The sequence below is a fragment of the Dermochelys coriacea genome, chromosome 8 (assembly GCF_009764565.3).
Source record: "Dermochelys coriacea isolate rDerCor1 chromosome 8, rDerCor1.pri.v4, whole genome shotgun sequence".
Classification (NCBI taxonomy): domain Eukaryota; kingdom Metazoa; phylum Chordata; order Testudines; family Dermochelyidae; genus Dermochelys; species Dermochelys coriacea.
Window position 1 is genome coordinate 53,789,559 of NC_050075.1, and position 13,756 is coordinate 53,803,314.

A 13,756-nucleotide genomic window follows, 5' to 3' on the forward strand; every position below is an offset into this window, starting at 1 on the left:
TGGGAATCCTGTCAGGGAGAGTGGGGATTTCCAGGCATGTTTTGGAGACCCAAGAATTTTGGATAAAAAAATTAGTTCTCATCAAACCGAATCTGAAATTTTTCAGAATTTTTGGTGAATTGAAAAGGTCCCGTTTTGGGTCTGTTCTAGGGTAGGGATTTGAACCTGCATCTCCCACAATCCAGGGAATGCCCTAATCACTGGGCGAAAGGCTATAATGGAGGGGTGGTAGCATGACCACCTCCTCCTCCTATGGCTATTTTGTGACTAACCACAATTATTTGTGTCAAAATTTGTGAATAGTTTAAGATCAACTGAAACTGCATTTTTCATCGAATAAATGAATAAATGTTTGTCTAAAAACATAGCCCGGCTCTACTTATTAAACATTTTTGTTGGCCTTTAAGAGAGCTTACCTCTTGGAGGAGGCAGCAGGACAGTGGATTGGAAGTCATTTTTCTTTCCGATTGGCTGACATAGTGTTGTGTAGCTGACTCTTTCCACTGCTGTCAAATCGTATCTGCTCATCCACAAGGTGCAGGAAGCCATGGCGGAGTCTCCACTGCACATTAGTACGGTTCTAATCAACGCTAATGGCAGTGCAGCAGCATCTCCTGACTAACCATGTGTTATCTCGAGTTGCTGTCATATGGTGGAACTGTTCCACTTCACTACATGGCTGTCTCATGTAATGGATGCTGCCTTTCCTCCATCGTTTCACCTTCAAAACAAATTCAAAATGCTCTTGACAAACTGGAGAAATGGTCTGAAATAAACAGGATGAAATTCAAACAGGACAAATAAAAAATACTCAGTTTAGGAAGGAACAGTCAGTTGCACACGTACAAAATGGGAAAGGGCTGCCTAGGAAGGAGTGCTGCGGAAGGGATCTGGAGGGCCATGGTGGGTCACAAACTAACTATGAGTCAGCAGCGTCACATAGTTGCAAAAAAAGCGAATATCATTCTGGTTTGTATTAGCAGGAGTGTGGTAAACAAGACACAGGAAGTAATTCTTCCGCTCTACTCAGCCCTAGTAAGGCCTCAGCTGTAGTATTGTATCCAGTTCTGGGCACCACATTTCAGGAAAGATGTGGACAAATTGGAGAAAGCCCAGAGGAGAGCAATAAAAAAATGATTAAAGGTCTAGAAAACATGACCTATGAGGGAAGCTTGAAAAAATTGGGTTTGTTTAGTCTGGAGAAGGGAAGACTGAGGGGGGACATGGTAACAGTTTTCAAGTACATAGAAGGTTGTTATAAAGAGATGGTTAAAAATAGTTCTACTTATCCATGGAGGCTAGGACAAGAAGCAATGGGCTTAAATTGCAGCAAGGGAGATTTATGTTGGACATTAGGGAAAACTTCCTAACTGTTATGGTGGTTAAGCACTGGAATAAATTGCCTAGGCAGGTTGTGGAACCTCCATCATTGGAGGTTTTTAAGAAGAGGTCAGACAAACACCTGTCAGGGATGGTCTAGATAATACTGAGTCCTGCCTCAGTGCAGGGGCTAGATGACCTGTCAAAGTCCCTTCCACTCCTACATTTCTATGATTCTGATGGGTTCTCTGTCTCTTTCTCCCTCACTGCCCTTCCTCCTCTCTCTGGCTGGGAGTGCCAGACATGAGGTCTGTGGGAGCTCTGAGCTTTCGTTCTTTCATTCCCTGGCATATCAGACACTTGGAAACAATTTACTAAACCATTTGTTTTTCTGCAGAAGAAGTAATGCTGGCTGAAGAGAATAAAAATGCTGGGACCTCAGCCTTGGAAGGTAAGGAAAACAATAAGCTAGCTCATATAGCTGCATTCCCTTTTCTGCCTCCAGCTGCAACCTCCAGTTTAGCTCACTAGAGTAATGGGAACCAGATACGTGTTTGTCGGGGTGCTGGGACCCAAACCGCTGTTTCTGCTGGTTAACCGGAGGCTATCATGTTAGAGCAAAAAGAAAAGGAGTACTGGTGGCACCTTAGAGACTAACAAATTGGGGCTGAACAGCGGCCTCTCCTGGTTAGGGAGGGTGCAACACACCAGAGAGCATGGAGCCAATCTGCAGCCTCTCTCAGTACAGAGTGCCTGACTTGCTTGAGTGCTGGGAACTAGACAGCAGCCCCATTCAGTTACTGAGACCCCTGGTACCAGGTTAGCTGGGTACCAAGTAACAACCTGGGTAGGAGACAGTAGAACAGTCTGTGCTCAGCATTTAGATGCAGTGGTAACTAGAGCTCCCCTCTTCTTCATTTCTAGTGCTCAGGAGAGCAACCATCAAAAGGAACCGGACAGAAGCCGTGAATCGTGACTCAAGTGATGAACATTGCGTTGATATCTCCTCCGTGGGTGAGTGGAGGCTGGTTCGCCAGCCAGCGTGAAAGACTCTGACTCGGAGCCCAGTGCTAAGGCAGTCCAGAGTCTCCTCCCTACAAGTCCTCTAATGATGTGGAGCATCTTCTAAAATCCTGAGGGGAGCAAAGCCAAAGTGGACATGGGCGAAGACCTTATGTTTCTGTCCGTTGTTAGCACAGGGAATGGATATTCCCTATTTCTGCTGCATTACAGAGCTTGTATAGGAGCTGGGAGGTTAAGGCCATCCTGCCATAGTGGAGCCCTTGAGTGAGGAAATAATTCCTCCCATCTTCTCGTCAGAAGGGAGTTTGACCTGGTCAGGTCCTCTGCTGAGCAAAACCACTGTGTTCCATTGTTCTCTCCTGGCCTCTCTCCCTCAGGTACCCCTCTCGCTCGTGGCAGCATCAGGAGTGCTAAAGTGGATGGTGCCTCCTATTTCCGGCACAAAGAGCGACTTCTGCGCATCTCCGTTCGCCATATGGTGAAATCCCAAGTGTTTTATTGGACCGTCTTGAGTGTGGTGGCTCTCAACACTGCCTGTGTGGCCATTGTCCATCACAACCAGCCTCCATGGCTCACCCACCTCCTCTGTGAGTTCCAGGTCCCCCTCTTTGTTTGGGTATGTTACAGCGACACAGGCTGTACAGAACACCAATCCCCCTGACCCCAGGTCAACCATCTGTGCAAGCAAGGCATGTGGGTGCTTGGAGCCCCAGGACTATCAGCATATGGCATGGTTTGCTGCCTTTCCAGGAGGACTGGAGGGGGCAGCAACTCACAGCCTGTTACAGGAAGATCTTTAGTTGTTGGCTGATTCTCTTATCACCTCAGTGTCAATCAGGAGTGAACTCCATTGAGATCAATGGGGTCAGACTGGCACAAACTTGGAGGGAGAACAGAATCACACTTGCCATTCAGAATATTGTACACAGCGCATTTCTACTGATGCCTGCTGTCTTGCTCATTATTACTGAAATCCTTTTCAGTTCTGCTTCCCTCCCAGCAGATAAACAAGAATGAGTTTGACTGGACCCATGTCATTCAAATCCAATACTGATGTCAAGGGAGGTGATTCTGTTTTGTATCAGTGTGAAGTGGGGACATAATAGTAAATTTACCCTGCTGTAGTAATGTAATGAACAAAGACTAATTAACACCCTCTGAGATAGGTTGGAGTGGAATCTTTTGTCCCAGCACAAAAATGCAGCCATCCTTGAGTTGTTTAATAGAGAACGATGGCACAACACAAGAGATCTGGGCACAAATGAGAAGTGTATTGCAGCCAGCTGAATCCAATGAGGATTGAGGGGAGACAGAATATAATTCTCAATTAGAATTTGTCCAGGGCACCAGAGTTAAAAAAATGCCATATATCTGATGGCCATAAACTGACAGGCACCTTGAAAGACTCCCATTCAAATACAGATTCAGCTCAAGTCTCTGAAGCTGTCTGCTAAGATGTCAGCACAAGACGGCGTGGTATGGCAGCTGGTTCTAATGAGAGCCATCTTTTGGACGATATGGAAAACTGACTTGGCCACTCGTTCCTGAAAGATCCTGTGACACTTTTCACAAGCGTACAGCTGATAACTGCATGTCCTAGCCAGATTCCAGCTGTGGAGTAATTCTATCAGGGCTATGAAAGTTCCCCTGCAGTTTAATTTAAAGAAGTTCTTAATTTCTGCCCCTAAAACTGTTGTGTAGTGTTTGTTGTGTGCTGTTAAACCACAGCTGTGTTCCACTGCAAAAGTGAGTGCACTTAAGTAAGTGAACCCATTCTTCTGTGACACTCTCCCTGATAACATACACCCTTTGAAAACTTAGTTTGGGGGTGCAGTTATCTATGATTCATGAAGGCAAGCAGCTTGATCCACATAACCTTCCTAGATTTCCAGAGAGAAGCAACCAATTCCACATTCCTTCCCTACAGAGTCAGTGAAAAGGACTTTGATCCCCTGTCTGGTTGTCTTATCTCCTAGAATCTGCTGAGTGTATTAGTGAGGTCTGTTTGGGGACTCTGCTTGTCTTTGCACAAGGTCGCATAAACTCTAGTATCAGCATAACACATTGGTAAAGTCTGTCATATCCCCCTCTAGTGGCTGAGCCACTAGAGCTGAATAACCTGCAGCTGCAACCAGCTAATGGAGTTATTCCTTTAGATCAAGTGGTAGAGTGTTGAAGTGTCGTCCTGGAGTGTTGAAGTTTTGTCTGCTGACACCCCATGCAGGGGTCACTGTATCAGCTCTTTACGCTGTATTCTAAGTACAGATAAGGAGAAGCAGATGTGTAGCTAATGCACCTGAATTTCCCCGTTTCAGACTATGCAGAGTTCCTGTTCCTTGGGCTCTTCCTCCTGGAGATGTCCTTAAAGATGTATGGCATGGGGCCACGCCTTTACTTTCATTCCTCTTTCAACTGCTTTGACTGTGGGGTAAGCAGCACATGAAACTAGGGCAAATGCTGTAGGACAGCAGAACAGTCTGCGGGTCTTGGGGTGGGGCGTTTACAACATAACTTAAAGAGGGGAAGGGGAATGGGATAGTCCTTCCAGAGGGCTGTGGGGTGGGGTGTGCCTTGTAGAAGAGATAGGAAGGCAAGAAACATAGACTGTTACAGCAGTACTGAGATCCAAACTACTAGCTTCTGATTACATCGGGCTGGGCATCACACGGAGTTGCACACCTGAGGGGGACTTCCTGTGATTACTATGATCCTTGACCCTCTAGGCCCATGTTATATACACAGGCTCTAGTCTTATGTGTCTTTCTTATCCCCCAGGTCACAGTAGGAAGCATCTTTGAAGTGGTCTGGGCTATCTTCAGACCAGGCACCTCTTTCGGGATCAGCGTCTTACGAGCCCTCCGTCTTCTGAGAATATTTAAAATAACAAAGTAAGTAGAGAGGACCATGCATCCCTGCCTATTGGCTCCCTACCCCTCGGCCCACTTGGCCCTTTCGCTGTCCCCTTCTGACTCCTAGCTCTCATCTGGCTGCCATTGCAGATCCAGATTCCCCTTGTCCTGCACAGTCCTATTGCTAATGCTACAGAACCATCTGCATTTTCCAGGTATTGGGCATCCCTGCGGAATTTGGTGGTCTCCCTGATGAGTTCTATGAAGTCGATAATCAGCTTGCTCTTCCTCCTTTTCCTTTTCATTGTTGTCTTCGCCCTGCTGGGAATGCAGCTGTTTGGAGGCAGGTAAGAGCGTGAAAGGCCAGGGAAGATTGGAGCCCTAGGAGATAATACCATCTCCTACCCTTTCAAGGAAGACACTGACCCACCAACTCGCACCAGATTCCCAATAACGTTCCTTTTTCTGAAGGACCTTAGATCAGGCTAGTTCAGGGCAAAATGGGCATGATGTCTGTTCAGATTCCTGCACAAGTGCTGCAGGGTCCTTACCTGTCTCATGATAAATGTGAAGTGGGGACAAAGAAGAAGGGAAAGTCGAGGGAAGTGGTGAATGGATGGGGTAGGCTATTATAGGAGCAGCAGACCTCAGAGGACAGAAAACAGTGATGCGATGCCACCTCTATATTCCAGTTTGTGCATTTCCCTTTGGTTCATTTTCAGATTTAATTTCATGGATGGGACTCCTTCTGCAAATTTTGACACCTTCCCTGCAGCCATCATGACAGTGTTTCAGGTAGGGGCCTGGTAAAAACGAGGCAGCTGGATTTTTCTACCATACAGTCAATACTCCTGCCTAGCTGATTCTTATCCATGACCTGGGATGGTTCATGTTCTGAAGTTCTCTTTACAACCAAAAGATCTAGAAGCTTGATAAATGCAAAGTAATGCACGTTGGAAAACATAATCCCAACTATACATATAAAATGATGGGGTCTAAATTATCTGTTAACCACTCAAGAAAGAGATCTTGGAGTCATTGTGGATAGTTCTCTGAGAACATCCGCTCAATGTGCAGTGGCAGGCAAAAAAGCAAACAGAATGCTGGGAATAATTAAGAAAGAGATATATAATAGGACAGAAATTATCATGTTGCCTCTATATAAATTCACGGTACACCCACATCTTTAATACTGTGTGCAGATGTGGTCGCCCCATCCCAAAAAAGATATATTGGAATTGGAAAAGGTTCAGAAAAGGACCACAAAAATGATTAGGGGTATGAAACGGCTTCCGTATGAGGAGAGATTAGTAAAACTGGGATTTTTCATCTTGGAAAAGAGACAGCTAAGGGGAGATATGATTGAGTTCTATAAAATAATGACTGGTGTAGAGAAAGTAGATAAGGAAGTGTTGTTTACTACTTCTCATAACACAAGAACTAGGGGTCACCAAATGGAATTAATAGGCAGCAGGTTTAAGACAAATAAAAGGAAGTATTTCTTCACACAACACAAAGTCAACCTGTGGAACTCCTTGCTGGATGTTGTGAAGGCCAAGACCATAGCAGGGTTCAAAAAAGAACTAGAAAAATTCATGGAGGATAGGTCCATCAATGGCTATTAGCAAGGATGGGCAGGAATGGGGTTAGAGGGTGCCCCATTCTGCCCCTCTCAGCTCCCACACTAGCATTGCTCGTGTCTGTTAGGTGCAGGGAGTGTCCCATTCTCCCCAGTGTGGCCTTTTCCCCTCACACATCTTTTGCCTCTGTTTGCCAGAAACTGGGACTAAGCGACAGGGGATCGATCACTTGATTACTTGTTCTGTTCATTCTCTCTGGGGCACATGGCATTGGCCACTGTTGGAAGACAGGATACTGGGCTAGATGAACCTTTGGTATGACCCAGTAGGGCCATTTTATGTTCTTAATCTTAAGGCTTGGTTCTCCATGCAGCTACATGGGGGCTTATGCCAGTGTATCTCCATTGCCTTCAGAGAATTATGCTGACATAAAGGAGTGGAGATCCACACCCCTAAGTTAAATGAAAGCTGGAGTTCTACTGCCACATACTGTAGATTCCAAAAATCTCTGGAAGACACCTAACTCCTCACCACAAGGCATCTTCTCCTCCATGTAATCCAGCTGTGGGGCAGGATCGTCCGTGAGACAGGATCTCCATCCTTGGACCACCTCCTGCACACATTTGCATACAGAAAACTGGTGGGCTATAAATAAAATAATAGCATGGGTGATAGTGCCGCCTGTTTGTTTGTTCAGATCCTGACGGGCGAGGACTGGAACGAGGTGATGTACAACGGGATTCGCTCCCAGGGCGGAGTCCGCTCAGGCATGTGGTCTTCCATCTACTTCATCATCCTCACCTTGTTTGGAAACTGTATCCTCTTGGTTGCTATGTTTTAGAGAGAGCACCCTCTGTCCTGTCTCTATGTGCGAGGATAACTCCTCCCATTGCTCCTCAGCAACTCAGTGCTCTGTTCATATTAAGGGAGTGGGTGTCCCAGAGTTCCTTTCTGCATCTCACATGGCAGGGATAAGAGACTTGTCCTACAACTATCCCACCACAAATGCCAGGATGGGAGCCTGGTCCCACAATCATCCCCCTCAGACATGGAGGAAAAAGTGTGTCCCTGACATGCCACACTCCTGTCTCCTGCTGAGGGACCATGGTATAGGCTGGCCGGGGGAACCCTCCCCTCCCACCCTGGTTCAAATCCAGCCTCTTTCTGCTTCTGAAAAGTAGAGGGTTTATCTCTGAAGTGAAGTAAGGCCTCTCAACTGCCTGGTCCCTTCAGTGGTGCTGGTTTCCTCTCTCTGAAGCTGGTACGTTCCTCTGTGTCAAGGGAGTGGGGTCCTGTGTGTTCCCTCATTGGTCACTGTAGAAGCTCAGGCCATTATCACATGACATGTTGACTCTTAACGCCCCCAGACACCCTGCTGAATGTGTTCTTGGCCATCGCTGTGGACAACCTAGCCAATGCTCAGGAGCTGACAAAGGTAAGGGATGCTAATGCTCTCTCCCCTCCCCCCCACACCTTACTACACAATGAGCCTCATTCAGACTGTCCATATGGACCCCACACAGGATCCATGCCATATGGCCCAGGAATCCACTTCTGAGTCCTTGTCATGGTCACCTGGGAAGTCCATTCCCTATTTTTTCCTTCTTTGATTTTAAATTTGTGAGTAAACTTAGTGCTTTTGGAAGAGGAGGGCTAGTAATGCTGCACTGAGTCTAGCCTCTGTCCGCCTCTCAGTGCTAACCTTGCCCCACGCCTGCTGTTCTAGCCTGGTTCCCCCTCAGAGTTCTGTCAATGCATCTCTGTCATACACTGCTCTTCCAGCCTTGGGCCTCTTCTGGGCAGTAATTTTGAAGACTATGATGGCTATGGCCACCAAACCTCATTTCCATTTGGGACCTAAGCAGCATTTGAACCTATGTTTCTGTTGGTGAAGGGCAAGAGTATCAAGACCCTGCATCATTGAGCTCCTGCCTTGAGAAAGATGGCATGGCTTGGTGGGCTGAGGTTGGAGATGAAAGCCTGATTTCTAACCTGCTTCTACCACTGATTTAGGACTTGTCTACATGGGGAAATTGACAGGAATAGCTATTCCACAATAGCTATTGCACTTCAAATTTCCACCCTACCTTAATTTGAAATAACTTTCAAGTGTAGACAAGCCCTTACCACTGTGCAAGTCACTTAGGCCCTGATTCAGGAAAGCACGTGCTAAAGTCCATCCCTGTTCCAGAAAGCACTCACACACATGGACTCATAGACTTTAAGGCCAGAAGGGACCATCATGATCATCTAGTCTGACCTCCTCACATCACAGGCCACAGACCCTCATCCACTCACTCTTGTAATAGACCCCTAGCCTTGAACTGAGTTACTGAAGTCCTCAAACCCATGCTTAAACTAAAGCGTGTGCTTAAATGCTTTCCTGAATCAGGGCTGAAATCTCTCCACCTCAGTTTAGCCTATTTCCCACTCCCAAGGTGTGGTGTGAGGAGTCATTTAGCTAAGATTTGTCCAGCATTCTGAAAATGGAAAGTGCAAACAATTTTAAAATCATCTCACCTATTACCTGTCTGACACTCATGAAGTTATCATTAGTTAACAATCACAGCTTGGGACGATGCCAGACTAGACTTCAGTGCCCTGCTGGGAAGTCTTTGGGCTCTGACACCATCTGGATTGCTGTGTGTAGGTAAAAACAGCCAGGATCATTGTTACTCTTAGAATGGGTTGGTCCCCAAAGCATAGAGGCTCCATGCTGCCCATTTTCTCTGGTCTGTCTGTTTCTCGCGCTCTCAGGGCTCAGCGAGTAGCCTCCAGCACCAGTGTAAATCGATTTGCTCGAGGCGAGTGAAATGGAGCAGAATAATCCATTATGTTACCTAACTTGCCTCGGGGCGGGGACACGGACACAAATGTGTATCTTCGCTTTGGGAAGCAGAGCCGAGAGGACTTCATTTCCTGGGTAGTGCAGAGGGAGTGGGAGGGGTGACCATAGGATGACTCATGCAGGGAGATTATCACCTCCACTTTCTACTGTCACTGCCTCGCTAACTTCTGAGGGAGGAGACTGGTGCAGCTCTAATACTTTCAGGACAGTGTATGTGGCCAAAGTGGGGAGGGAAGCACCTGAGATATTGAAATCTAGGCTTTTCCAGTCACCTCCGTTTCCTCACATCCTTGATTCTGGGCAGCATCAATGAAGGAAAGAGTGTGCTGGGTTTTTACTGGGGCTGAATGGACGTAAGGTGACAAATGGCATTTCTTGCTGCAGTAACTCAGACAAACTCATGAGGGTAATAAGATCCCAGGTAGGGTCAAGAATGGACCCCGACCACCCTGTCAGACAGGCAGAGAAATCCCTAAACATCCATGCTGCCCCGTACAGAGACTGCAGTCTTGGATCAGACCAGCTTTGGCTGTGAGTCCAGGCCTGGCCCATGCCTAGGCAGGGTTGGCTGCTGCTGCTGCTGGATTTCCTCTTTTAACTAGAATAGCTGCCCCCTGCCACTAAACCCCACTATGCAGATACTGGCAGGGGCAGTAGCTGATTGGGCAAGACTCAGGGAAGGAGAAAAAAAGGGGGAGTCAGAAGCTGGGGCGAGATACAGGGGTCATATGGGGCATCTGCAGATACAGATAAGCACCTAAATATCTAGTAATTTATCCCAGCCCCAAACTTTTACAATCTCCTCAGTAATCTTAGAGAAAATCAGCTAAAATTCACTGGGATACACAGAACTGCCCCCAGGCTTATGCTGAGAATTGTCCCAGGAAATATTTGTTCAGACGTTAGCGCCAATACGTGTCCCCCTTGTGCACCACACCCCTGCATGCACCCCCTACATTGTATGTGCACACATGCACCCCCTTGCGCTTCCCCCTGCACTCTGCACCCACCCCTATCCCCCAGCACTCACATGCACCCCCCCACACACACTGTGCTTACGTGAACACCCCTCCCATTATGTACTTGTGTACATATATATCTCTATACACTTTGGGGGCAGGGTGAGCTTCCTTCTCCTCAGCTCCTCCCCACATACTCTGGGGGCGGAGTGGCACCAGTCTTCCCCACACACCTACTGAAGCAGGTGGCCTCCCAATTATAGCCTCATGCACTCCCCTCTGCCCCCCACATTATCCCACTTGCTTGGTTTGGGGTCAGAGGGTGCCCCATTCTGCCCCTTTCAGCTCCCACACTGGCAGTGCTCGGGTCTGTGAGGTGCAGGGAGTGTCCCATTCTCCCCAGTGTAGTCTTTTCCCCTCACACGTCTTTTGGGGGGAAGGAGGTACCATATACTCCCCCTCTTCACTGCAGCAGTATCGAAGATATCCTGGGTTCTGGTCTTTACATTCTGGTCATACTAAGTCAGAAGCACTATGGGATTTTTTGTCTACTTCCTGATAAACTCATATATTGGCAACTGCCAGAGTCAGAATGCCAGATTGGGTAGGTCCTGCTATGGCAAATACTATGTGATGGTGCACTACTGTGGAGCCTAACCTGCTGAGAAAACCCTTGAAAAGATTGGGCATAACGAGAGAACCATGTCAGTTTTGACTGGGCTTTGTGAAAATAAAAACCACACTGGACAATTCAGAAGGCTCATCTCAACTCTGGTGGCTTCATTCCAAGCCTTTTCTTACTGGCTGCACCAGGCCTGGTTTGCAGCATCTTGCATCCAGCATAACTATACAAATCCCCTGCAACATCTGGATGGATGTAAGCTCCTTGGTGCTCCCTGGTAACGGGCATTTTTGTTTGACATTTAGGATGAGCAGGAGGAAGAGGAGGCTTTTAACCAAAAGCATGCCCTGCAGAAAGCCAAGGAAGTCAGCCCGATGTCTGCTCCAAACATGCCTGCGATTGAGTGAGTCACCCTCCGCATGCACCATGTCAGCAACCGCTTCCGCCTGTCCCTAAGCTCTTTATGGTGATAGCCACTCATGCCGTGAAAGAGAGAGGGGACTATGCAAGGGGTAACACCAATGTGAGGCTTGTACATTGCATGCACATCTAGAGTACAGGTAACACAGAGGTGTTGCTCTCATGCAGGGCAATGGCACCATTCATTGATGGTGTTGAAGCAACACAGTTGGATCAGACCAATAGAAAGGGGCCAGGTCTGCTGTTAATTATGGGGGATCTTGGCAGTTTCAAGGTGGTAGCTACATCAACAGACAGCGCTGGTTACTGATTGCGCTTGCTGTCCTAAACATCCCAAGCTCAAGTCTTTATATAGAAGCAATACAGAAGGCTTTCATCTCTGCATGTGCTAAGAGTGGGAAGTCAGAGACCTACGCCCTCTGCAAGAGGCCTGCACTGAGTCCTCTGATAAAGGAGAAGACCCCACAGTCATCCTTGGAGGAGGAAGGAGCCCTGTTGGCTCCTCTGTAAGAGGAGCTCCCACTAACAATTCCATTGTGGCAGGGGTTGGGGGGCAACCATCAGTGACTCCATTATGGGGGCAAAAAAGGGGATTTAATGAGTGAGCCTCTGGATTAGAGCTGGTCAGAACAACGCCGACAGAACCATTTCCCATCAGAAAAAGCAGTTCCATAGAAATCTAAACGCTTTGGGAAATTGTGTCAATTTTGCTGAGATTTTGTTTCAGGGGGGAAAAAAAGCAAAAAGGTTCTGCCAGTGTCGAAACATCCTATTATGTCACTATGGGGACAGAACATTTCCATTTTTCGTTTTGAAATGATTTTGAATTTCAAACGTTTGTACTTAGTATTCTAAAATGAAGTCAAAATGGAATGTTTTGACTTTTTTCAAGACAAATGTTTTGATCCTAAAGGAAATCTTTTTGGAATTTTCCTTCCTTGGAGGATTTAGAAATTTTCATGTTGCATTCTGGTACTAAACAAAACCAAATGCTGAAATCCTTTGCAAAAAGGAATTGTCATCCTTTGGTCAGCTCCACTGTGAAGGTTCAGGGAAGCTCCTGACTTCATCTGTTTCTCCAGATAGCATCCAAACGGTCTGAACTTCTTGGGTCTGCAACACTGGGCTGAGATTGTCATGAGAACAGGCTGTTTTGCTGGATTTCTGGCATGTCCTACTTCTAAGTTGGGCCAGAGATACTGTAAGACCTGCCCATTCACTGGGAAAGGAACTGCCTGTGTGATGCTTCTGTGGAAGCGGAAGAGGCTATATTGGGGGATGGTTTTGGGGAGAGACCTCATAGTCTGACTGCTGCGATGGGCTCTCCAGAGCCATGCTGGCTGTCAGTGTGTGGGAAGCTGGTTGCTGGATCTACAATGTGAATGATGGATTTTAAGAAATGAAGGGATTTAGACTGTAGCAGAAGACTAGAGAAGGCAAATTGGGAGGAAGTGGTGATAGGTGGAATAAGTTTGATACTCAAAGGCTGTGTCTACATTAGACTTTTCCATCAAAGGTTACCAAGCATTGCCAGTACAGTGTACTCCACTAGCGTGAACGATGGTCGGGGAACTCGAATTTGGCCAGAGCTCTAGACAGCTGCTTGTGCCTTGTCTACTCTAGCACTTCCATGGTTGCTAGTGCTGGAGTACCAGTGGTAGGAACAGTGGGAATTAAAGTAGAGTGTAAACAAAGGTGAAGAGGAGAAGACCTAATGCTAAAATGATGTGGGGAAGAAGAGTGAAATTATGGAAGTACATGTATCTGTGTGCAGGTGTGTGTGGACAAGGGTGGATTTGTATGTATGTGGGAGCCTGTCATATGCATGGGTTGGGTATATGATGACTGGGTGACTACCATGAAGATAGGTTTGAATGAATGGGATGTGGATGTCTACCATATGGACAGGTTTGCATGAGTGTCTACTGTGTGGATGAGTTCACATGTACAGTGCACAGGTGCCTTCCATGCAGATGGATTTGTGTGTGTGGTGCATACATTCCTACCACATGGGTAGGTTTGTGTGTAAGGTGCATCATGTCAGTGCCTAATGTGCAGATGGGTTTGCAGGTTTGGCACATGGGCATGTTTATGCTTTTGCCACTGAATGTAGGAATGGTCACTTTAGCATGTAC

At 46.9% G+C, this 13,756-nt stretch overlaps 1 protein-coding gene across 8 annotated transcripts in view; it reads left to right on the forward strand.

Annotated features, from left to right (window-relative positions):
- Window positions 1-13,756, forward strand: part of CACNA1E (calcium voltage-gated channel subunit alpha1 E) — a 213,624-nt gene that overhangs the window by 125,263 nt on the left and 74,605 nt on the right. For all 8 annotated transcript variants that reach the window (XM_038412805.2, XM_038412802.2, XM_043491387.1 and 5 more), the window contains exons 9-18: window positions 1,718-1,771; window positions 2,245-2,334; window positions 2,721-2,930; window positions 4,659-4,771; window positions 5,119-5,231; window positions 5,408-5,539; window positions 5,915-5,987; window positions 7,470-7,587; window positions 8,140-8,207; window positions 11,507-11,604. In XM_038412805.2, the coding sequence (XP_038268733.2) occupies window positions 1,718-1,771; window positions 2,245-2,334; window positions 2,721-2,930; window positions 4,659-4,771; window positions 5,119-5,231; window positions 5,408-5,539; window positions 5,915-5,987; window positions 7,470-7,587; window positions 8,140-8,207; window positions 11,507-11,604 (1,069 nt within the window). The remainder of the gene's footprint in view (window positions 1-1,717; window positions 1,772-2,244; window positions 2,335-2,720; window positions 2,931-4,658; window positions 4,772-5,118; window positions 5,232-5,407; window positions 5,540-5,914; window positions 5,988-7,469; window positions 7,588-8,139; window positions 8,208-11,506; window positions 11,605-13,756) is intronic.